The sequence below is a fragment of the Chlamydomonas reinhardtii genome, chromosome 12, assembly GCF_000002595.2.
Source record: "Chlamydomonas reinhardtii strain CC-503 cw92 mt+ chromosome 12, whole genome shotgun sequence".
Taxonomy (NCBI): Eukaryota; Viridiplantae; Chlorophyta; class Chlorophyceae; order Chlamydomonadales; family Chlamydomonadaceae; genus Chlamydomonas; species Chlamydomonas reinhardtii.
Genome location: NC_057015.1, coordinates 3,240,173 through 3,263,877, shown reverse-complemented (window position 1 = coordinate 3,263,877; position 23,705 = coordinate 3,240,173). Strand labels below are relative to the sequence as shown.

The 23,705-nt window shown below is 64.8% G+C and overlaps 5 protein-coding genes across 5 annotated transcripts; 3 read left to right on the top strand and 2 right to left on the bottom strand.

The window, feature by feature from the left end:
- The first annotated feature begins 2,309 nt into the window (after positions 1-2,309).
- CHLRE_12g498350v5 (uncharacterized protein) lies at positions 2,310-7,488 on the top strand. Its single transcript, XM_043068039.1, has 13 exons — positions 2,310-2,593; positions 2,694-2,799; positions 2,927-3,125; positions 3,388-3,588; positions 3,811-3,901; positions 4,101-4,238; positions 4,442-4,519; positions 4,746-4,937; positions 5,058-5,174; positions 5,323-5,701; positions 5,854-6,048; positions 6,659-6,762; positions 7,085-7,488. Exons 1-13 carry the CDS (start codon positions 2,376-2,378, stop codon positions 7,146-7,148), a joined length of 2,082 nt encoding a protein of 693 aa, XP_042918326.1. The 5' UTR covers positions 2,310-2,375; the 3' UTR covers positions 7,149-7,488.
- A 9-nt stretch (positions 7,489-7,497) lies between these two features.
- CHLRE_12g498400v5 (uncharacterized protein) lies at positions 7,498-13,299 on the bottom strand. The gene is made up of 5 exons (XM_043068040.1): positions 13,103-13,299; positions 11,966-12,959; positions 9,439-11,811; positions 9,010-9,291; positions 7,498-8,865 (listed from the first exon to the last, which is right to left on the bottom strand). The coding sequence occupies exons 2-5, from the start codon at positions 12,953-12,955 to the stop codon at positions 8,377-8,379; spliced, it is 4,134 nt and encodes a 1,377-aa protein (XP_042918325.1). The 5' UTR covers positions 12,956-12,959; positions 13,103-13,299; the 3' UTR covers positions 7,498-8,376.
- Positions 13,300-13,429: 130 nt separating this feature from the next.
- On the top strand, positions 13,430-16,165 carry CHLRE_12g498450v5 (uncharacterized protein). The gene is made up of 2 exons (XM_001702329.2): positions 13,430-14,227; positions 14,480-16,165. The coding sequence occupies exons 1-2, from the start codon at positions 13,469-13,471 to the stop codon at positions 15,539-15,541; spliced, it is 1,821 nt and encodes a 606-aa protein (XP_001702381.1). The 5' UTR covers positions 13,430-13,468; the 3' UTR covers positions 15,542-16,165.
- A 2-nt stretch (positions 16,166-16,167) lies between these two features.
- On the bottom strand, positions 16,168-20,109 carry CHLRE_12g498500v5 (uncharacterized protein). The gene is made up of 12 exons (XM_043068041.1): positions 19,805-20,109; positions 19,377-19,664; positions 19,158-19,226; positions 18,946-19,049; positions 18,701-18,731; positions 18,498-18,551; positions 18,205-18,363; positions 17,856-17,964; positions 17,421-17,656; positions 16,997-17,128; positions 16,788-16,829; positions 16,168-16,597 (listed from the first exon to the last, which is right to left on the bottom strand). The coding sequence occupies exons 1-12, from the start codon at positions 19,856-19,858 to the stop codon at positions 16,487-16,489; spliced, it is 1,389 nt and encodes a 462-aa protein (XP_042918324.1). The 5' UTR covers positions 19,859-20,109; the 3' UTR covers positions 16,168-16,486.
- A 160-nt stretch (positions 20,110-20,269) lies between these two features.
- CHLRE_12g498550v5 (uncharacterized protein) lies at positions 20,270-23,697 on the top strand. Its single transcript, XM_001702328.2, has 7 exons — positions 20,270-20,554; positions 20,654-20,699; positions 21,027-21,216; positions 21,631-21,793; positions 22,415-22,475; positions 22,822-22,953; positions 23,165-23,697. Exons 1-7 carry the CDS (start codon positions 20,301-20,303, stop codon positions 23,297-23,299), a joined length of 981 nt encoding a protein of 326 aa, XP_001702380.1. The 5' UTR covers positions 20,270-20,300; the 3' UTR covers positions 23,300-23,697.
- The last annotated feature ends 8 nt before the right edge of the window (positions 23,698-23,705 follow it).

Genomic DNA, 23,705 nt, shown 5'->3' with positions numbered 1-23,705 from the left:
GCCTGTACTAACCACAACTGGTTCCGTGTGATGTCCACATTCGCATGCTCCCGCATCACATCACGCAGAGCCTCCGCCACCACACAGTCCCAGAAGTGATGAACCCTAGCGCCAGCAGTCATCTGAGTCCCACACGGGCATTTCTCCACGCGTCCATCTGCGGCCCACGCCGCAAGCATCCCAAAGCCCGTGAACCCATTGACTGCCAGACGCCAGAGCGGTTCCTTGTGTCGCGGCTCCCACACCAACGCCCACAGCCGCGCCAGGGCCGCCCGCAGCGCATGAATCGCTTCCGCTGGCGGCGCGGCGCCGCTGTAGGCCTCCTGGATGAAGGCCAAGTGACGCACGCGGAGCGCGTCGTACGCAGGCGCAAGTTGAAGCTGGGTTGCCTGCTTCACCGTAAGGGTCAGCAAGGGCACGTCAGCCGCGCCATGCCGCCACCCCAGGCTCTGCGCAAGCAGCAGCCATACCCGGGGGGCAGGAGGCGCGGAGGCCGCGCCGCCAGGCGCATGCAGTGTGGCCGACGCCGCCACCCTCCACGCCGCCGGTACACGGGCCAGCAGCGCGGAGAACTGGGCAGCAGCATCCGGGCCGGACTGCAGCTCCGGCGGCTCGTTAGCCACTCATCTACACATGCTGTTCCAAAGTGTGCCTCCTGGCGTGTATTTGGGGTCTGGCGTGCGCCCCAGCCCGCTTTCAAGGTTGGGACCAAGTGTAACCGACTATTTGTACCCTGACGCGCAGCCCAGCGGCGCGCCATTTATTTTTGAGAGCGTTTGCTATGAGAAAACGCTGGTCAAAGCAGATGCACTTTGTGGGGTGGGTGAACGAAACGCGTTGACTCCAATGTTGAAGAATAGCCAGCTCGCCCAGCACCTTTACTTTTTTGCAAGCGCCAAGATCGGCTGAAGGGATGCGAAGCGCGGGACCGGTTAGCCCAGGTTATGGCTGTTCTGAGAACAAACTTCCGATCGCGGGGTCGGGATGGGGGCGAAAAACAACTTGTTAATCAACTCATCAAGTTGTTATTGCGTGCGCACCCAATCCCCCCGACACCCCCGATGGATAGCGAACAACTTTGAGCAAACATAGGGCTTTTCGGAAGGGAGAACGGTGGTCAAACGGTGAAGCGCGCGCTGCGCGAAGCTAGGGGGGCGAGGACGCAAACAGCGTGGACTGGCCACCGTTCTCCCTTCCGAAAAGCCCTATGTTTGCTCAAAGTTGTTCGCTATCCATCGGGGGTGTCGGGGGGATTGGGTGCGCACGCAATAACAACTTGATGAGTTGATTAACAAGTTGTTTTTCGCCCCCATCCCGACCCCGCGATCGGAAGTTTGTTCTCAGAACAGCCATAGCCCCCCATTGTGCAACCTCCCCAAGGGGCCTATGCACGATGCATCGTATTTATTGGATAGATCGAGGTGATCTGTATTCTCTACGCGCGTACGATTCCCCTGAAGCGCAGCGAGCGAGCCAAATGCACCACTAGCAAGCTTGCCCACGGACGCGACTTACTGTGCATCGCTGAGATCATCGGATGTATTGATCGAATATCTATTTGCAAAACATATTATGTGCGCACAGTGCTCACAGCTGACTGCTTGACTGACATTTTGAGACAGCCTTGATCGCTCAAGCTTAGCGATTTGGCTTTCGTCAGAATATATTTGGAAGCTCTCTATGTTGCTGGTGTGCTGGCCGCGGCCTGTTCGCCCCGCATTCTGAATTGACTGCGCGCTTGGCCGCCCGTCCGTTTGCGCGCGAGCGCCCTTTTGTATGGGGGGGGGGCGAGCGGCCCCCGAAACCCCCCTCCCCTTGGCGTAGGAACACCGCCCGTGCTTGTGCGCTGGTGCATGCACTACTGTGCAATGCTTGCATCCCGTGCGGGGGGAGGGTGTGCCCCTCCCCCCAATGCCCCCCTCCCCATCGGGACAAAACTTCCGCGAAGATGAGTGGCCAGGGGCTGAGTTGTAACTTAATTGACTACGGTATACGACAGCATGTGCACACACTGGTTTGTTGGCAGTGGGGAATGCACTGCTGCACTCCCAAGGGGCAAACTGGTGTGCTTCTCAGTTGTAGCGTCAACAGGACAACCACCACAGACAAGTAGTTGCCGTGCCGAGCACAGAATCATCTGTGTAGCGCAGAGCGAGCACAGGGTGGCAGGGGCCAGTCAAGCGACAGGGGTCCGTGGTGGGGGCCGCAGGGAGCCGAGGGGCAGTGATGCTGCCTGCCCGGATCGAGCTGATGGCGACCCAGCGCCTCCGGACATGTCGGCCTTCATAAATGTTCGCATAGTACGACTAGCCTGCATTCCTGTCAAGTGGGGGCGCAGCGCGTGGGCACAGCGTGTGCCAATGTAGACTGCAGAAATGAGTTACTACCAGGAAGCTCGCGCAGCCAAGAAAGCACTAGAACGACAAGCCGATGACCACAAAAGGAAACAGGAGCGGCGCGCGGAGCTTAGCGAATCGGTGGAGCACGCTCTAAATTACCTCTACGTGGAAGGCCGCAGCTGCAAAATTGCTCGGAACACAGAGTCTCATGCCAACCTTGAGAACGGCGTCGGCCTCATCACCTGGAATGGCAGGCAAGCGCAAGGCAGTCTCAGGCAGCGGCCGTCCAGTCGCAACAGTCCCCGTCGGTCCCCGCTTACCTTTCCCTCCCCCTGTCCCCGCTCCTCACTACAGCACGATTGACCGCTTCGATGGCCGCGCACTGCTGGACTTCTACAAGGAGCCGGACCCCTCGGTATTTAACCGGCCCAAGGCGCCCAATGAGGAGAGACTCGAGCTGGTACGGCGCCGCGGCACGCGTGCACCACCCCGAGTTTTGAGTAGCTGTGTCTGCGCGGCCAAATACGTTCCCTCATAGCCACGGTCGACTACAACACGCGTGTTGCCGCGCCCTTGGCCGCTTGCAGTCACTGCGCTTCGAGAGCTTCCGCGACGCCGTGCGGCTGAGCGCCAAGGGGCTGAGCGAGGACAAGGGCATCGAGTTCGCGCACCAGGAGAACATCGAGATCCGCGCCGCCCGCCGCGCCGCCGCCGCCGCGCAGGCGGCAGCGACATCGGGCCACCGTAACCCGCAGCCGCTGTCAATGGCAACACCGTCGCTTGCGGGTGCGGCAGAGGATTGTCGGCTGGGGGCGCTGCTGCCTGGGGAGGTGTGGGGTGAGAGAATCGGCCGGGGGTGTCGCGCAGGCGGTCACAGGCGGCCATGTGGGTCGGGCGGGTGAAGGTCAAAATGGACAGCAGGGAGGGCATCCGCCGGTCCATAGCTTCAAACCCCAAGCTCCTGCATGGCCGTGGAAAACTTCCACTGCTACGCTACGCACATACATTGCCAAAACGCGCCCCCTTCCTGACCATTTCTTCTCAATAGGCACGGGCTCCTTCGCCGCGGTGGGCTTCAATTACGGCGGCAGCAGCGAAGCCGCCGGAGCCGCAGCCGGCAGCGACGGCAATGACAGCAGTAGTAGCAGCGACAGCGACAGCAGCAGCTCCTCAGACAGCGAGCCTGATGACGGTCTTGACGCGGACGCGCGGCAGGAGTTGGAGGACGACCGCATTGACGACATCGCAGGTGAGGGGCGGCAGCGGCGGCAGAGCGGCCTGCCACATACCGTAGGCTGTGTGTTCTGTGCTGCTATGGATGCTAATGGCATGCTCCCGTGTCCGAGCGGCTGGCACTTGCTTACACCATGGGAGCTGCGGTTTGTGGGGCCACGACAGATGTGCGTGTGCATCGCGGTCAGCGCCCTCAGACGCGCCTACTCAGTTATGCCACCGATGCTGCCGCCCGCAGAGCAATTTGGCCTGAACGACTTCTCCTTCCGCCTGCACAAGGCGCTGGCGCAGGAGGGCGAGGAGGAGGCGCGCATGCGGAAGCCGCCCAGGCAAGTGGCGCGACGCGGCGCGCCCGCGCGGCCTGTGCGCCCCCCCCCTTGCCCTGGCTTTGCCCCCCTTGTTCCCACCGTATAACATGGGCGTGCCAATGCAGGGCTGTCATAATCACGCAAGTTGCGCGACGGCACATGCTTTCCGGCCATCCTAACGTACCCGTTTGGCGTGCACATTGTAATGGACGTTGCACAGGCGGCGCGGCAACCGCAAGGCCACGCGCGAGCGCGCCAAGCGCATGCAGGGCCAGGGCCTGGACCCACGCACCAAGGAGCGAGTGGGCGTGGCGCGGGACTGGACGCAGCCGCCGCCCAAGAGCCGGCGGGACGACCGGTGCGTAGCACGTGTCCTGTGGGCACAGCGTTGAGGCAAGGGCGGCTGCGGTGGTTGATGCGGGTGCTTTGACCTGGGTTCGGGGGCCAGGTGGGTGCGCCCGCCGTGGCTGGAATGCTTGGGAGCCATGTGTGTTCATTATGCGGTCACGTGTTGCGACTGGCGCGACTGCCTGGTACCGTTCTGCACATGCTACCATTCAGGTTCGGTCGCGGCGGTAATGCGGACGTGCCGGTAGAGGTGGACCCGGGCGACGACCTGGGCGGCACCTTCCGCCGCAGGTGGGTGCGAGCGCGACTGTGTGTTAGGATAGCACAATGTGTGTATGTGTGGGTGTGCGTATGTGTGTGTGTGTGTGTGTGTGTAAGCGCGCGCGGGTGTTTGTGGCGGCTGTTCCAGCGGTGGCGACAACGGCAACTGGGGTTGGACACTGCACACCGCAAACGAACGGTACTCACAGACGCCGCGCAACCGATTGCCCTACGCCTTGAACATGCGCTCTGGCAGCTCTGGACGGCGCTCGCCCGGCCGGCCACGGTCCAGGTCTCGCTCACGGTCGCCGGACAGGCGGCCGCAGTTTATCACCGAGTTCAGCAGCGCGGCTACCGGCAGTGGCGGCGCCGGGGGATCTGGAGCCGCCGGCCTGGCGGCGCTGGCGGCTCAGCACCAGGCGGCGGCGCGGCGGCCCGCAATCGACCGGTGCGTCTGCGGCATACATATGCGCGTGCGGTCGCACCCCAACCCGGTCACAACGGCTGCTAAAGCACCAGGCCGGCTGCTGCACCCGTCTCGATCTGTGTTACCTGTGTGCGCACGCAGGTCGGTGTTTGAGCAGGACGAGGGAGCCATCCTGGACGCACTGCCGGGCGGCCCCGACCCCGCGGCCATGGGCGCGCAGCCCATCCCCTTGCCGCCCACCTCGGTGCAGGCGCTCAGGTGCGGAGCAGCGGGACCCACAGGGGCTTGGGGATGGCGGACGGAGCGAGCTGAGAGCGCAACCGAGGCCACACGCTGGTCGGCAGCTTTGATGTCTGATCTGCATGTTGAATGCTGTTTGCTGTGTCGCACACGTCACTGTGCGCAGGGCGGCCGCGGAAGGCCGGCGCGGTGGCCGCCGAGAGCGGGAGCGGGAGGAGCGTGAACGCGAGCGCGAACGGGAGCGCGACTACCACGGCTACAGCTACCGCCGCCGCTACGAGCAGCGCAGCAGCCGCAGTCGTAGTCGCGAGCGCGAACGGGAACCCGAACGCGAACGGGAACGGGATGCAGACCGCGACCGTGATCGGGGACGGGACAACGACCGTGACCGCGACCGCGACCGGGGCCGGGAGTACGAGCGCGAGAGGGAGCCGGAGCGTGGTGGCAGCAGCTACGGCGGGAGAGGTGGAGGCGAGGCAGAGCGGGATCGTAACCGGGAGCGGCAGCGCTCCGGCGCGGGCACGTCGGGCTCGGGCCAGGCGAGGGTAAGTGTGTAGTATGAGGCCGCGGGAGAACAGTAGCTCAAGAGGGGACGAGCCACTGCTGCATGGAATACACGCAAGCACTTCTGCGCTGTCTGGCAACCGGCAAGGCTTGCATGCGTGGGCATGCCGATAAAAGATCTCCTTTACCGCAGGCGTACGGCGCCTCGGCTTCGGCGGCGACGGCTGGGCGGGTGGCTAGCAGCTCGGCGGCGGCGCCGGGAGGAGCAGCGGGGGCACCTGCTGGCGTGAAGGAGACACCACAGGAGCGGCTAAAGCGGATCATGGCTGCACAGCTGAACAAGCAGGCGCAAAAGGATAACATACAGGCTGCGCAGAAGAAACTGCAGGTCGGTGCCGTGGGGGCGGGAAGCCGGCTGAGGCGGCAGCGAGGGTATACGCACACCGGCAGCAGCGAGAGCGAGGCACGGGCGTGGCTGAGGTGTTCAGGTGTTTGGGTATGGAAGCAACTGCAGCTGGACGCAGCAGCAATCCGTGTGCCTGCACCCAGACATGCGCAGCACAGGCACATGTGTGTGTTTGCACTCCCTGGCGAGCAGCGCTGTTCCGCCTGAGCACGGCATCGCGTTAGGCGGCAACTTGCACAACAGCAACGGCGCCGCTTCATTTCCCGCAGCCAACAGCCGTGCTTCCCAGTGTCGAGCATACCCAGGCGCCAGCGCTTGCGCATGGCAGCCTGCAACATTTGCTCCAGTCCAGCCTTGGGAATTGTGTTTCGGTCCTGAGCTGCTGCTTTGTGTTGCTTAGTTGTGGTTGTTGTTGGGTATGGGTGAGGGTGAGGGTGTGCGCGGGACATCTGTAGGCGCACTGCCTTGACAGGTAGGTGTGCGGCGCATACCCATGCCACAGGCTCGTGCGTGACGTGCTTGGCGCAGTTTCGCTCCATCTGACGCTCCCCGGACCGCGCATGTGACGCCTCGGCGACACGCATTACCACAGGAGGAGAAGGAGAAGGAGGCGCGTGTAGCGCTGGAGCGAGTGGTCATGCGCCGCTCGCCCTCGCCACCGCCCCGGGACCGAGCGGATTATTACGACCACCACAGGTGCGATCCCGGCTCCTTGGTGCGATCCCGGTTCCTGGCAAACACGTGGCACAGGGTACCGTATAGGTGCGATGGGCAGGGTACGGGGCAGGTTGGCGTGCAGCGTGCTCCCAGACCCCAACATACAGTTTGCTGCTCCAGGGTATGAGCGCAGCACAGGGTACAGGGCATCGCCACCTTAGGATGTCGGCTCTACGCTCTGTTTACATGAGCAGACCGGTTCCCTGCACGTCGGCTGGTGTCCGTGCTGTCCCGTGCTGGTTTCCCCCGGATAGCAACCCTTAAGGGCACGCTCCGGCCCCCCTGGAACTGCCTGCTGCAGGGGCCGCTCGCGCTCCCGCTCCAGGTCGCCCGGGCGCTACCGGCGGCGCAGCCGTAGCAGGTAGTGCGCAGGCCGTGTGTAGCCAGCCTGCGCAAGTGCAGCGGTTGTGCAAAGGTGGCTAATCATGATGCAGCGAGGGGATGGCGGTGGCGTGAGAAGGTGGCACGCGCGGGATGGGCGCTGAGTATTCCGTTTCAAAGCAAGGCCACTGGGTTGGGGCAATAATATTGTCTAGCATTCATGTCCTCGTGTGCTTGTGGTAGGGAAGCTGTATCAACGCGCCACAGGGTACTGTTATGGGGTTTCAGGCACACCGAGATGTGATGGTCTGGCCGCAGCCGAATCTTCTGTCTGCCTCCACCTCGCTTCCCATTTCAACCATGAGTTTGTAACGGGCGGTGGTCGGTGGATCGGGCCATTCAGCTTCCCGCACGACTTCAGTCCGCATCGTACATCCGTGGCTCTTGCCACACCGTCGAGTCGCCGTGTGCCCACACCCGGAACAAGAATGCGCCACGAACCCACTCACTCGTACATGCATCTACCAGCAGCGCCATACCGGCTCACGGCCTCCTGCCTTTCAACATACGCGATCAACTGCCGCGTCCCTAGCTATGCAGCTCCAAGTGCAGCTCTAGCTTATTGAGTCTTGACATGCATGGATGCACATACACGTTGCGTGCGCCTGCTGCCTGAGGCTTTGACCACAATCTTTGTTCCTTCACATATTCCCAAGACAAAACGTGAATGCTATGTACCGTGCTGTCGCGGACATGCCCAAGCAGCTTCAACGCCTTTCACATGAACATCAACATTTACGTTGGCTCGCCGCCCCAAGCTCTGGCGACACACTTCATTCTTGCACGTGCACCCACACCACAACGCATCGCAGCCTTCGCTTGGTAGTCTGCGGCCAGTCTGCGCCAGCCCAGCCTCTGACAGCCGTATACACCAGCTGAGAGTCACAAGCATTAGGACGCCGGAGTGGCGCAGCTTGGCGCGCGGTTATCTCGTCAAAGGTAACGTAGCAGTTGCGGTCGCTGCTCATGCTCACGCTTTTCTTTTTGCTTGTGCTAGCTCACTGGCCTCGGCTCTACAACGTCATGTTCGCTTGTGCGTGTTGCGTTTTTTCAAGCATTTTCACCACCATGCAAGTGCCCCACACCGTACATCTCAGTACAGGACGCAACGCGTCCGTAAACGCAGTCACACGCAACAAACACATACAGTTCCAGCAGCTGCAACCCCACTATCAACACCGCCGCCCACACCCTCCCACCCCAAGCCGCCTGCTACCCGGTGCGCTTCTTCGTAAACGTCGGCACCTCCTTTTTGGGCTTGGACGCCAACACCTCGGCCAGGGACATGCCCTCGAAGCCCGTGCCCCGCGGCCCGCCACCGCCGCCACCCGCTCCATAAGAACCCTCGTCTCTCCCACCAGGGTAGTAGTCGGGTCCCCCGCCGCCGCCCGCGCCGTGCGGCCCGCCCAATGCCGCCATGTACTGGCCGCCACCTGCACCCGGCGGCGGCGGCGGCGGCCACATCATGCCGCCGCCGGGCCCGCCTGGCGGCGGCCGGCCGCCCTGCTGCACGTTGCGATGCGACCACACGTCGTTGAAGCCCGAGAGCGCGCCGTGTCGGGCATTGGGCGCGGACCAGCCCGCCACCATGCGCGACATGGACACACGCATGTAGTCGGGCAGGTCAGTGCCCCCGCCGGCGCCCCCGCCAGCACCTGGGCTAGGCCCCATGCCAGGTGGACCGTATTGCCCTGGGCCCTCCTGCATTGCAACGGCAAGCAGCGACAATCATGAGTACACGCCCCCCAAAAGCTGTCGTGCATAGAGCGGTAAGAGCAGCAGTGCAGGGCGCATCCAGCGTGCGGCCGGCCAGCAACGCCCTGAGACAACAGGCCCGCAACTCACTTGGAAGCCGTTCGAGTTGCGCTTGTTGAACGAGGGCGGCTTGTATGGGTCGGGCGGCATGGCGCCCATGGGCCCGCCCATGCCGGGGCCGTGTATGCCGTCTGGCCCGGGCCCTCCCATGTAGTTTCCCGCGCCGCGCGAGTTGGACCCATAGCCGTAGCCACCCCATTGCTGGGCCGCGTGGTGCGGCCCGGGCGGCGGCGGGCCACCCGGTCCGCCCATGCCTGGCGGGCCCGGCCCCCACATGCCGGGCGGCGGGTGCGCCATGGCTGGCCGCATGGGCTGCGGTGGGTACGGCGGGTGCGGTGCACCATCGCGTTAGTGGGTGACTCAGCGGATGAGTGAGTCAGGGAGCGAGCGAGCGAGCGAGCGAGGAGGTATGCGCTGGGCGCCGTAATAGACTTGCAGGAGCTAGTGCTGTACACATACCTGCAGAGCGGACTGGTAAGGCGGAGGGCCGTAGCCAGGATCGCGCGGGCCGCCTGCGCCGCCCTGCCACCCGCCATCGCCACCTACCCCGCCGCTGCCGCCAGGAAAGAGCCCTTGCACCACCGGGGCCCCCGGCGGCATGGGCGGCCCAGGTCCGTACGTGGGGCCGCCCGGCACCAACGCCGACGACGGCAGCGGCGCGCCTAGGGACGAGTGCCCGGGCGGCGGCGGCATGTCCAGACCCATGCCGCTGGCGCGCGCCGCCGCTTGCTGCATGCTCCGCTGCCCATCCGAGTTCACTCGTCGCAGGTCGTTGCTCAAGGTCACTCCTGCCGCACCCGCGGGGTTAGCTGCTACCATAGCAGCCGCCAGCGGCTGCGCCGGCGCCGCCCACGGCGGCTGTGGCCCGCCGCTGAGCGAGCCCGACGGCGCCAGCTGCGGCTCGTGTGCCTCCGTCGGCACGTTCCAACGCGCCCGTGACCGGCCGCCGCCGGGCCCACCGCTGCCGCCAGCTGCACCCGCAGCACCACCCCCCGCCCCAGCTGCCGCCTGCGCCGCGGCGGCGGGGTTGCCGCTCAGAGCCGCCTGTGCCACCGCCAGTGCCACCTGTGGGTTCTGCACTGCAAACGCCATGAACTGCTCTGCACTGATGCCACCCGGCAGCCCAGTGACTCCACCAGCTGCTGCGCCTCCTCCTGCCGACATGCCACTGCCAGAGGGGCCAAGCCGCGGCCACTGCCCCTGAGCTCCGGGCGAGTCGGCACCAGCGCTGTGATCCGGCGAAGCCACACGGCTGCTGCCGCTGGGCACACGCAGCGGGCCCAACATGGGGCGTGCCGTGGGCGAGGGAGGAGCTTCGGGTGCGCCACCCGCCATTGACGCCGCCGCCGCTGCCTCCTCGTTGCCCTCGCTGTTTCGCCGTTTGGCATCGCCGCGGCCCGCCCGCACCGGCCGGATCCCATGCACGCCTGCCGGTGCCTCTGCTGCAGCGGCTGCTGCCTCCGCGCCTGCGGACAGCACACGGCCCCGCACCGCACGCACCGCTGCTGGCCCCGACCCCACCGCGTCCACCGGTGCCGACGACAGCGGCACATCTCCCGCCCCCAGTTCCAGCCACTTCCGCCCCTGTCCCCCGGCCCCGCCGCCGCCGCCACCGCCACCTGATGGGTCCTCCGTCGTTCTGCGGCTGGGCGGGTCCTGGGAGTGCGGCACCGGCCGCTTCAGCGCCGACAGCTTCCGCATGTAGTCCGCACCCTTGCCGCTGCCCCCCGGAGCCGCCGCGCCAGCTCCCTCGCCGGCAGCTCCAGGCTGGCCGCCGGCCGCCGGCTCCGGGCCGCCGTGCTGCACTGTAAAGGCGACCGACCTCGGCTCCGCAGCCGCTGCCCCGCTGCCTGACACCGTCGGGCGAGGCGGGCCGGCCGAGGGCGGGCGGCTGCTCGGCCCGGGCACGCCAAAGCCGTCGTCGGCGTAAGAAGCTCCGCCGCCGGTGGGTGGCCGCGAGCCGTACTGTGCGGGCGGCACGGACGGCGGCCGCGAGGGCGGTGTGGACACGCGGCTGTTGGTGACCACGAAGTCGAGCGAGGCACCCGGCGTGGGGCCCTCGCCATTGGTGCTGGCAGGCCGGCTGGGCGGGCGACTGGGCGGCCGGCTGACTGGGCGGCTGCCGGGCCGACTGGGTGGCCGGCTGCTGGGCGGTGTTGGGACGCGTGTCGGCGGGTGCGGCCAGACCCCGGCACCGCCGCTGCTGCTGCTCGGGCGCGGCGGGTGTGGCGGCGGCGCCGCGCCGCTGCCACGTGCCGACCCCGCAGGCGGCGGCGCGGGCGGCATGGGCACCTCCGATGATGACCAGGCGCCGCCTCCGCCGCCTAGTCCTGGGGGGTCGCTCGTGCTGCTGCTGCTCCCCACGCCTCCGCTCACGGCGCCTGGCACCTCCCACTGCTTTCGCCGCCGCGTGCCCTTGCCGTCGCTGGCCGGGGCCGTCGCCGCCGGCGTAGCGGAGCTGGGCGGTCCGTAGTCGTCGTGGTCATCATAGGACGACGACACCCCGTGCTCCACAACCAGTCGATCCACCCGCCCTCCACCTGGCGCCGCCCCGGAGCCCGAGCCGCCAGCCGCCCTCCCTGGTGGTTGCTGTTGCTGCTGCTGATGCGGCGGGGTGTTGAAGCTGGGAACGGGGATGCGGCTCTGCTGCGTGCGCGGCCGTGACTCTGACCGGTTCTCGCCGTCAGGGCCTCTCGGACCCAAAGAGGGCGACGGGATTTGGCTGCCACGCGCCGGGCTATTGCGAGCGCCGGCGTTTGCGCCTCCACCGCTTGGCTGCGGCGCCGCCACAGGGCCGGAGGGAATAACCAGCATCATGCCGCCACGCGCCATCTGCAAGCACGGGCGCTCATCATGTCGGCGCATACGGATATGCATAACGCTTTCATGCACATCGCGTCCAACACCGCGTGTCTCAAACACCGTTTGCTAGTCAACGTTACCCGCTTGCAGTCCTTCTCATTCGCGCAGCACTTTCCGCACCCACCTGCTGCCGCACGCCCTGCTGCTGCTCTGCCTGTTGTTGCTGGAGAGCCGCCTCCTTGGCAGCAGCCACAGCCGCAGCCCGCGCTCGGGCAGATGGCGGCGACGGTGCCCGTGCCCGCATCCCTGCCTGTGGTTGCTGTGCAGGCGGCGCCGCCGCAGCCCGGCCGCTGCTGCTCGGCCGTGCGGGTATACGCCCGGCGCTGGGCGCCCTCGCCCTCACCGGCACTGGCGCTGGTGCTGGCGCCGCCTCCTTGGCAGCCACTGCCTCCGCCTCCTCCCGCGCTAGCTCCTGAGACCACGGCGACGCCTCCTCAACAAATGCATTGTTCCATGCGGGTCGCTCCTTTTTCTTCTTTTGGGCGGACGAGTCCTGCGCCGCAGCGGCGGGGGCAGGCGGCGCAGCGGGCGCAGGCGAGCCCCCGCTCGGCGGCCCCGCACCCCACCTGCCGGCCGCCCGTTGTGGAGGCGGCGACTGGAACTGCTGTTGCTGCTGCTGACGGGGCTCGTTGGCCCCGCGCGCTGCGGCTGCTGGAGCCCGGGCAGCAGGAGCTGCACGCTGCGGGGGTGCCGCAACGCCGCCTGCCGGCGCGGCTGCAGCCGCTGCCCCTGGCCGGCGTGAGGGACCTGGGTCTGGTGCTGGCGAGGCGTTGCGCCCCATGCGAGCACTGGGAGGCACGGACTGTGACCGTGGGGCAGCAGCGCCCCCACCACCGCTGCCGGCGCCAGCGCCAGCGGCACGGATTGCCGCCAGCCGCTGTGCTAGCGCCGCTTCCGGCGGGTCGTAGCCTGGACGCCCCGACCGTGTAGGTGGCCGCGTCTTGCTGCCATCCTTGAAGGCATCAAAATCGCGCTGGAGGGAGGCGAACTGCTCCTGCAGGTCCGCGAGGCTCACATCCCGGCTCTTCGTGCCGTCCCCGTGTGCCTTAGGCAGCGAGGCCGACGACGCACGCGCATGCACAGGTGCGCCGACGCCATCGCCATCACCCGCCATAAGCCTGCGCGGAGTACCGAGCGCGGGCGAAGGCCGCGGGTGCTTGTTGAGTTAAGAGCTCTACCTCTGAGCGCTTGCCCAGCGCGCAGAGCTTTGTCGACAAGACATTAGAAGGTATTCATGTTTAGCGGTAACAACGCTCGGTACCTTTCGGCTGGTTATTCAGTCGAGAACCATGCACATGCTGTCGACCACACTCAGCCCGGCCTGGGCTAACCAACGTTGCATAAATAACCCTCCCCTATTATTGGTATACCATTGGATATGTCGACAGCAGCGCGAGAAAGTGCCGTGAGGAAAGCAATATAACTTGTAGGCCTTGCTTAAGGAACAAACGGCACGTAGATAAAACAGCAAAGTCAAGCAGGCCGTGTCTGTCGAGGCTCAGCGACATGCCCCAAGTCACAGCGACCTGCATGGGGCGGGGAGTTGACTTTTTAACTGTTTTGACTGGTCTTTGGTCAGATCATAGAGTCCTACCAATACAATTTAACCTGTCAAACAATTAGCATCATGCCCCGTGCCACACGCGCCAAGCCTGCCACCAAGGCCAAGGCGAAGGAGGAGGCGGCCGATAAGCCGGTGGAGGAGCCAAAGCCGAAGAAGGCAGCGACGAAGCGTGGCACTAAGCGCGCGGCTGAGGAGCCAGCGGAGGAAAAGGAGCCCGAGCCGGTCAAGGAACCTTCTCCCCCCGCCGAGGATGAGGATGAGCGCCCGAAGCCTGCAGCGAAGCGCCGTCGCGTTGCGGAACCTAAGGCTGCTCCCAAGCCCAAGCCAGCGCCTAGCCTGTTCCCAGGACAGCCCGCGCTGGACCTTTTCATGTTCGGCACGAACTCGTTCGGCGCGCTTGGACTCGGGGATCCTGAGGGCGCTGACGACCCCGACACCCGCTCCCAGGTCCCGCGCCCCAAGCTGCCCATCTCGGAGACGCTGAAGTTCGTTCAGGTCGTGTGCGGCGGCATGCACTCGGTGGGCCTGACGGCCGACGGCGACGTGTACACGTGGGGCGTCAACGACGAGGGCGCGCTGGGCCGCAAGACCTCGGGCACCTGCTGGGAAAATGAGTCGGAGAAGAACAAGGGCGACAGCTTCGTGCCCGGCCAGGCCACGCTGCCGGGCGGCCTGAAGGCGGTGCAGGTGGCCGCCGGCGACGGCTTCACGTTCGCTGTGGGTACGGACGGCTCTCTGTACGGGTGCGGCCACTTCAAGGACGAGGTGGGCGCGCTGTCCGGCTTCACGGCCGACGTCAAAGTGCAGGGCCTGTTTATCCAGGTGCGTAGGAGGGGATTCAAGGGGTGGGAGAGTAGTGGAAGGGCGTGGGCGGAGGCGGATGTGATTACTGGGTTGGGCTGGGAGGAAACGTGGGCGGGGCACAACGGGCAGCGCTGGGTAAGTATGTGGCTGGTGGCAGCCGCAGCTTCCAGCTTAAAGAATGGAATTGCATCGTAGCAGCGTTGATAGCCTTCTAATGTTGCTGGTGTCTCCCGCCAAACGCTCTTGCTTATACCTGCTCTACGTCGACAGGTATGGAAGCCGGAGTCACTGCGTGACCGCATCAAGAAGCTGGTGTGCGGCGCGCGGCATGCGGTGCTGCTGACCAACCGTGGCGACGTGCTGACGTGGGGCAGCGGCAGCCAGGGCCAGCTGGGGCGCGTCAAGCCCTACCACCAGGACAGCGAGCACCAACCCACCGCGGAGCAGCTGTTCAAGCCCACGCTAGTGGCCCACCTGCCTTACGCCCTGGGCAGCACGCAGGCGGTGGACGTGGCGTGCGGCGCCTACAGCACCTTCGTGATTGGCAAGAACGGCGCTGTGGCGGCGTGGGGCCTCAACAACAGCGGGCAGCTGGGCATTGCAAAGGAGAACAACGACGACAACCTGAAGTGGGAGCCGGTGCCGGTGGCTTCGCTGAAGGGCGTAGCGCACATCGCCGGCGGCGAGCAGCACACGCTGGCGCTGACCAAGAAGGGCGTGCTGCTGTCCTTCGGCGCCGCCACCTACGGCATGCTGGGCCGCCGCGACGTCGACACCAACACCGCCAACGAGATCCACCCGGAGCCCAAGCCCGTGGATGGGCTGCCTGAGGGCGCCAAGGTGGAGTGCATTGCCGCCGGCACCAACGTGTCCGCCTGCACCACCAGCGACGGCGACGCCTGGTTCTGGGGCAGCAACACCAACCTGCAGCTGGCCAAGGGCACGGACGAGGACGACGAGACCGTGCCCAAGAAGATGGGGCGCGTCAAGCAGTTCGGCTACCGGCGCGTGCACTTCGTGGACTTTGGCGGACAGCACGGCGCGCTGCTGGCGGGCCCGCAGGGTGAGGTGGGTCCCACCGCCGGTGCGGGCGGCTCCGCTGGCGCCGCGGCTGCTCCGCCTGCAGCGGCCGTGCCGGCGCCAGTGGTAGCCAAGCCAGCGGCTGAGCCCAAGTCCGCTGCGGCGGAGGCCAAGCCGGAGGCGAACGGCGCGGCCGCAGCAGCTGCGGCAACGGAAGCTAAGCCCGCTGAGGACGAGAAGGAGGGGGAGAAGGAGGGTGCTGAGTCTATGGAGACGGACGCAAAGGCTGCGGATGAGGCGGCGGCTGCGTAAGGCTCATTGAAGCGCAGGAGTGGGATATGGGTGTAGTATGCGCCAGCCCGATGAGCGAAGAGGGTGTGAATGTAGGACGATGAGAGATGCTGGGAACGTGCAGGCTCGGTATGCGACTGCGGTCACCGAACATATATGGAAGTGCATTTTGGTTGCTTGACACAGGAGTGACACCAGCTTTCATTTCTCTGAATAGGAGTGTGTGGTGGGACTGATGTGCCCAACCCACAGCCTAGATTTGCTGCGTGTCATGCGGTGTAGGCATGCGCATTATCGGACCCAACATAGTTGTATTCTTTACGGACTGCACATGGTCAGCTTGTGTGCAATGCAGGGCATGGCGGACCCCAGGTGCCGCCGCCGCTGCTACTAGGTGCAGGTTGACTGACTGTTGCCCTTTTGCTTCATTATCTATCTTAACGGGCTTACCGGACATTCACATCCGGAGGTGCAATGCGCAGGAATGACCAGTGCAAACCAAGTGCCCTGTGCTGCCGTGTGCAGGCCTAGGGACGCGTGCGGATCAGGTTGGGGGGTGTAGCTATTTGACTTGTCGGTGTTAAGGGCAGCTGCTTTTGGCGAGCTGCGACTTACGCAGCATGACCGACAGGACTGGACGTACAAACGTGCATTGGTGTGTTACAGGTGACATGAGCCCTACAGACCGGCCGGCCACCGCAGTAGCAACTTGTCGCATTCTAGAGGGAATTGGCTCTCCTCTGTAATAACGGCTATTCAGATTGCCTTAATGCAGCCATCCCAGTACGCTGCCTGCCCCTCCTCACATCGTGCGCTGGCGCAGAACCAGGAACACAAGTATTGACGAGTGTTGCGGAACTAATGCGTACGTAGACCAGAGCGGAAGGCGGAACACAACACAACAACTGCGCCATAACCTTCGGATCAATGTGCACCAGTGCTGCTACCGCATGGCGTGTCGCGCCATTACTCAGTCACATTGACCTGCCCGCGCTCGCCCAAAGTGATGTACACAGACATCTTCCGCGCAGTGCCGCTCGCGAATAGGTTGTCAGTCTGACTGCGCAGGATGTCCACCTGCGTGTGGCAGCAACACCAGACAAGCGCACGCGTGCAGATAAGGCTGATTACCGTTGCGCAGCGTAAGCCCAATGAAGCCGTCCTGTTGGATACCCAGTGACCCGGTCGCCACCAGGCACCAGCTTTATTGGCTTGAAGGCGATACCACTACACAGGGGGCTGTTCCTGTAGGGCCCCGCCCACGCACCTTGACTGTGTCGCCCACGCGCTTCTCATCCAGCGCCTCCACCTGCAGGCACGAGAAAAGACCACCCCCGTCAGAGCACTGCTCGCCTGGCAACACCTTACCCCGCATACTTGAGGCCATACTACACATGCAACCTGCCTCATCAGCCTGCAGTTCATGTCCCCATCCGCCACTGCCCCCAACGCGCCCAGCCGCCCACCCGCTCTCACCAGGTCCGAATAGTTCTTTACGGCCTTGCCGTCAATGCCTGTGATGATGTCGCCCAGCACCAGGGAGCCGCTGAAGCGGTCGCGCATGGTGGGCTTGATGCCGGCCTTCTCCGCGGGGGAGCCCTTGGGCACCTACATATGCAGGCGGGGGCAGACGGGCGAAGAGAGGCAGGCGTCAGCGTGTTAAGGCCGGGCGGTATGGTCTCGGACACAAGCAGAGGCTTGGGGAGAAACATGCGGGTCGGCAGTGCCTTCGGGCAGCACACACAATCCATGCTCTCAGCCTCTAACCTAGGCGAGCTCAGCCTCGATGCCTTCGCTGCCCTGTCCAGCCCCCCCCCCCCCCCCCACACCGCCTCTTGCCTGCCACCCTCCCCACAGCCCACACGCCCCCCCCCCAACCACTCCCACTCCCAGCGCTCACCTCTAGCACCAGCACGCCCGGCTGGCCCAGCTGCTTGAGCACCTGCGGCGGCGCCAGGCTGACTCCCAGCACGGGCCGCAGCACGCGGCCGTAGGTCAGGATCTGGTCTACCAGGCCGCGCACACTGTCGATGGGCAGCGCGAAGCCCACGCCGGAGGATGCGCCCTTGCCGGTCGGGTCGGCGATGGCGGTGTTGATGCCGATCACCCGGCCGGCGCTGTCCAGCAGCACTCCGCCTGAGTTGGGGAGGGGAGGGCGACGGGAGGGTACCGTAATGCACAACTCCAAGGTGATGGGAAGAGTGGGAGCGCCGGTTGGACCGTGTGGCAACGTGAATGCTAACATAGAATGCGGCGTGCGGGCCGTATGCGGCCATGGGTGTCCAGCAGGCCCAAGTGCCCAACAAGCCCAGAAGACGCCGCTACGCAACCTCACCACTGTTGCCGGGGTTGATCGCGGCGTCAGTCTGCACCAGCCCCTTGATGGTCAATGTGCCGGTGCTCAGCTCGCGGTTCAGGCCACTCACAATCCCCGACGTCAGCGTCTGAGCAGCGGCAGCGCGGCGTGGGAGCACAGGCAGCAGAGAGAGTGATGCAACCGGAAATTGACGGGTTTACCACATTGCCTTCAACCACCTCGCGCAACAGCATTGGGCTTAAAAACAGCCCTTGACCTACATAACCCATGCCCCGCCACCCGCTACCCGCCACCCGCCACCCGCCACCCGCCACCCGCCACCCGCCACCCGCCACCCGCCACCCGCCACCCGCCACCCGCCACTCACGTGCTCCAGCCCCAGCGGGTTGCCGATGGCGAACACGCGCTGCCCCACCAGCAGCTGCGCGCTGCTGCCCAGTGTCACCGGCGTCAGCGCACTGATCTTGTCGCCGGCGTCCACCAGCCGCAGCACAGCCACGTCCTTGTCCGCGTCGCCGCCCACCACCTAGTTCCCAAGACGAGTACGGCAAGGCGAAAGGCAATGGCAGGACTTGCGCCTCAGCAGCTTCAGGTCACGTGGAGTGACGGGTTACTGCTTGGACTCTGTGCTAGGTGATGCTGTTGGTGCGTTGGCATTACCTTTGCGGTGTAGGTGGTTTGGTCCAGCAGCGTGACCTTGACCTCGTCAGCGCCCTGTGTGTGTACGGCATGGCAGGCGTGTACCGAACCAAGCGATTCTGACTCACTCCGGTAGTCGCATAGCTCGCTTTCAACAAGTATCTGTGTTGCTGATTACCGTAGGCTTGGACTCCTGATGTGAAGACGCGGGCTTTTGTGCTTACCTTGATGACATGGTAGTTGGTCACGATGTGCCTACAACAGGAGGAAGCGGCGCGGCCTTAGCCCAGCATACGGTACTCAAGCGCAGCGCCGGTGGCACATACGCCGCCTGAGACATGAAGCAATGTTGTTGCAATCTTGAATGGCAATGCCGCCAAGGTCCCCAACTGGCTGTCAGCGCTCCCAGATGCTGCCCGTGTGCCCCGGCCTCCTCCCAACCCCCCACCCCGAGCTCGTGCGTACTCACCCCTTGTCGTCCCACACGAACCCGCTGCCCAGCCCCGCCGGCACCTTCTCCGTGTCCATGCTGAACCCGCCGCGACCGAAGCCGTACACCGACTGCACCGGCACCTGCTCAGGATCAGGAGAAAGGACGGGTTGGAGGTCTATCTATGACCGGTAGCCAACCAAAACGCGTCGCAATCGTCGCGTTGTGGGTCGCGAGTGCAAATGACACACCTGACGGAAATTCGTGATGTTGACGACCGAAGGCGTGTTACGTGCGAAGATGCGAATAGCGCGAACCTCCTGCGATTGGCGGGGAGCAGCGAGACGCATTGTGGCCGCTTAACCTCCCGCCATACGTGCTGTTCCCGGCATCAGCCCGGCCGACCTCCTGCCGCTGCCAACACAGCTCCCATTCCTCTGGCTGCAACCCGCTGTTCAGCCACCGCCTACCTCCGGCGTGAGGTCCGGCGGCGCATCCGGCAGCTGCATGGTGAGCGGGTCGATGTTGCGCTGCAGCGGCACCGCATCGCGCACCGACGGCGCCGTCAGATCTGCCGCCCGGCTAGCCATGGGCGTGCCCTTCAGCGTCGTCGCCTCGGCGTGTGCGGGGCGGACCGCCAGCGCCCCCAGCGGCGCAAGTGCACCGCTGCTGCCCTCAGGCGCAAAGCCTGAGCCAAGCATGAGACATAGCGCAGTGCCGGCCGCCAGCGCCAGTGGCCCAATGCGTGGCTGGTCGGCCTGTAAGGGTACACGCGGATTGCGGGGTGGGGACTTGGGAAGCTGGGGTTGGCGCTGCATCAGGTGCCTCCGTTACAAGGGCCACGCGCAAGACAGCACCTGGCCTCGACGTCATACGGCCCGAACCCCCACCTACTTACAGGTTCGCTGCCGGCGGGTCCACTTCGCTGCGTGGCGGAAGCACTAACAGCCATGCGATGGTTCGCCCTCGCACTCGTTCCAGTTGCCAAGGAGTGCGGTGGGACGCCATGACGCTGCGCATGCAGGCGCTGCCCGAGCGTGAGCGAGGACCGCATTCGCAGTTGCCAAAGGGTAAGATATGCACGTGTTGCGCTGTTGACAGCGCCCGCCAGCATTAAGCAGTGTCAGTGTGCGCTCAGAAGCTTCTCCCCGCCGAAGGGACGGCGAATGGGGTGTTGCAGAGGTGTCTCAGGTTGCCAACACGAGAGGACTTCAGTGACTGAGGTGAGTGGCAAAGAGTGCTTATGTAGGATTACGAGTATGCATGGCAAGCTGGCGTCAGCACAAGGCGCGGCCTGCGGGAAACCGGTTTGCGGGCAAAGAATGGGGACTAAAACTTCCATTTCTTGTGCACCCCCCACCAATCTGTCGCTTTATATTTAGGACCAATTAAAAATGCAGTGCCTAAACACCAAGCCTTTTACCTCGGCCCGCCCGGCTGTGGCCCGGCGGAGCGTCGTCGCGCATGCCTCGCGCCCGGCCCAGGCTGCCGCGCTGGCCTCTGCCATGACCGTGGCGACCACCTCCGCTGCTATGGCTTCTGAGATTGCTCAAACTGCCGATGTTGGCTCGCTGACCTTCGCGGTTGGCGGAGTGGGCGCTGTTGTGGGCCTGGGCGCCCTGCTTGTCGCTACTGACCCTCAGAAGCGGTGAGAAGGGTGCAGGAGTGCCTCAGATCTTAATGCAGATGCGCGTGCTTGGCTAGGATGGCATCACGCAAGCAAACATCGCGTTTCTGCTCCTCGCAGCCGCTCGGAGCAGATGAAGTCATTCGACGGCGATGAGAAGGAGGCGGTGAGTCCAAAATACAGGCTTCAATTTGAGTTGGAGGCAGCAATCCGACCCTGCGCCCCAGCTGTGTTCTGCGCCGGGTATGGGGACGTGCCACCCCTCTCCGCGGATCCGGTCTTCTCACGGACTGGGTTTGCTGTGAATTGTCCGGACAGCCACCGACGAAGTTCAGCATCATCTACCGCTACCCGGATACCCTGGCAGATCTAGTGTTGCAGCTTGATATCAGCAGCTAGCGCGACAACCACGCCAGCAACAGCCACGTCGCTCCGCGCACTCGCGCCCGCAGCGACCACCTCCCCTCACCCCCTCCCCCCATCACCCCATCAGGTGAAGGACTACTTCAACACTGCCGGCTTCGAGCGCTGGCGCAAGATCTACGGCGAGACGGACGAGGTGAACAAGGTGCAGCTGGACATCCGCACTGGCCACGCGCAGACGGTGGACAAGGTGCTGCGCTGGGTGGACGAGGAGGGCAGCGTGCAGGGCATCACCGTGGCGGACTGCGGCTGCGGGACAGGTGGGAGGGGCAGAGGGCCGTGGGCCGGGGGGTAGAAGGAGGGGCAGGAGGAGGGGAGGAGGCTGTCGCGGGGATGGCGCTGGTTGGCGTGCGGGTAGAGGGTAAGAGGGCGGAAGGGGCTGGGGCAGGTGAACGTGTTTGGAAAGGTTGCAGGAAGCACGGACATGGTGCACGGACAGAAGGCTTATGATGACGCAATAGCAGGGCGTGCCGAGTCGTGGGCGTACCCCGCGGCCAAGAATGCAATTCGGCAGCGCCAAGCAGTTTGCTTGGCAAGCCAGCACTATGGTATTCCCACCGCCGGAGGCGACGACCCACACATGCTTAGCACGACCTCTCCCGGCAACTCATGACCGCCTCTCCTCCCGCTCCCTCTGCCCCTCGGCACACCTCCTCCCAACACACCACCCACAGGCAGCCTGGCCATCCCGCTGGCGCTGCGCGGCGCCGCCGTCAGCGCCTCCGACATCTCCGCCGCCATGGCGTCTGAGGCGGAGCAGCGCTACCAGCAGGCGGTGGCGGCCGGGCAGGGCAAGGCGCCCAAGGTGGCGCCCAAGTTCGAGGCGCTGGACCTGGAGTGAGTGCTGGGGAGAGAGAGGACGGGAGAGGGAGGGCGCGAGGAAGGAACGAGGGAACAAAGGGGAGGGGGATAGGAGAACTGGTGGTTGGAACAAAAGCACGCGAACACAATGGAGGCGGGAAGCAGATCAGGCGGGGAAATATGAAAGCGGAGGAGGGTAGGAGGGCCGAGGTCAGGGGAGGAAGGAAAAGGGCCGCAAGACGGGAGGCGCTGTCGGGCATGGAAGCTGAATGGAGGACGGCAAGAAGTGTCTGCGGGCGCGCCGTGAATGGACACGGTGGTGGTGGTGGGGGGGGGGGGTAGTTCATTCCACTTCCATTATTAACCACTGCCAATCGGGGAAGAGTGCGAGGGCGGAAAGGGATGAGGGCCAGCCAATGGCTCCAGCGCTGTTGTTCACGAGGCGACCAGCGCGGCTGGAGGGGACCATCATCACATCATGGCGAGCGCAGGGCGTAGGACTCCGTGGAACGGAACGGGACGGGAAAAGGGACGGGGTCGGAAGTCGGGTTGGAGGGGGCCCGCGACCGAGCGCGGGCGAGGGCTGCCGTGCGTGCGTGTTTCCGAACCCCAACCGACCAAGCTGTCGCCTTTCCGCACCCGCCCTCACTGCCGCAGGTCCGTCAAGGGCAAGTACGACACGGTCACTTGCCTGGACGTGATGATTCACTACCCCCAGGTGCGGCCGGGGCCCGGTGCGGATTGGGCGGGCGTGTCGTTTGCACACGTTGTGTGTTGGAAAGAGTCAACTGCTAGCCCACATGAACCCATACAAGCCGTGGGGAAATGTGGCGAGTGCAATTGTATGTCACATATGCCATTTGGGGCGGGGAGGGCGGGGCTGCTGACAGTGGTGGACTGGGCTGCAGCGTTTGGCGGTGACTGAAATGGCACACCGGTGCAGGCCCCTGTGCCACAGCCGCGTGCGCTTTGAAGCTCGGGGACAGCCCTCACAGCAGCATCGTCTGGCCGCGCTCCGCCTGCTTACGCCGTTTCCTCTCTCCCGCGCCCTCCTCACCCCGCAGGACAAGGTGGACGCCATGATCACGCACCTGGCGGGTCTGTCCGACCGCCGCCTCATCATCTCGTTCGCACCCAAGACGCTGTCGTACAGCATCCTCAAGCGCATTGGCGAGCTGTTCCCCGGCCCCAGCAAGGTGCGCAGCCTGCGAAGGGGCAGGGCTGATGTGCACTTATTGGGGTGCAATGACGAGCTGACGTTGTTGTTCCAAGTGGTTGCTACCGGCGGTGCATGGCACTGGGATGTGGGGGCACACGGCGCCTTGAGGTGTCGCCGATGCTACCGCATGTCGCAGCGTTGTTACACCGTGTGGCCCCTCGTCCCACCCATGGCCCGCCTTCGTGCAGGCCACCCGCGCCTACCTGCACCGTGAGGAGGACGTGGAGGCTGCCCTCAAGCGCGCCGGCTTCAAGGTCACCAAGCGTGAGATGACCGCCACCAGCTTCTACTTCTCGCGCCTGCTGGAGGCCATCCGCGAGTAATCTCGCAAACGTTCTCGTGTAAATAGCGTAGCAGTGCAGGACTGGTGTAAGGACTGATGGACTCGGACCGGCGCTGCGGCCGGGTATGAGGGCATGGGCGTGGGCGCTGCTAGGGTGCTACGGTGCAGCGCGGTTTTGACGGGCTATAGACATTTATGTGACTGAGTGACGGGCGGATAGCCAAAACGATTGTGTGAACGACTATAGACAGACTGACTTCAAGGGATGAGGATGGGCAAGGGGGGACCCTCCAACGCCGATGGAGAGAGTGGTAAGCGAGCTAGATGTGAGTGAGGAAGAGGTGGAGGTGGACGCTCAAGCCACGCGCTGTGGAGTGCACACGGGACGCAAGGTGCACCGGTGCACGAGCCGCCAGCTGACTGTAAAATTGAAGGCCGGCGGTGTT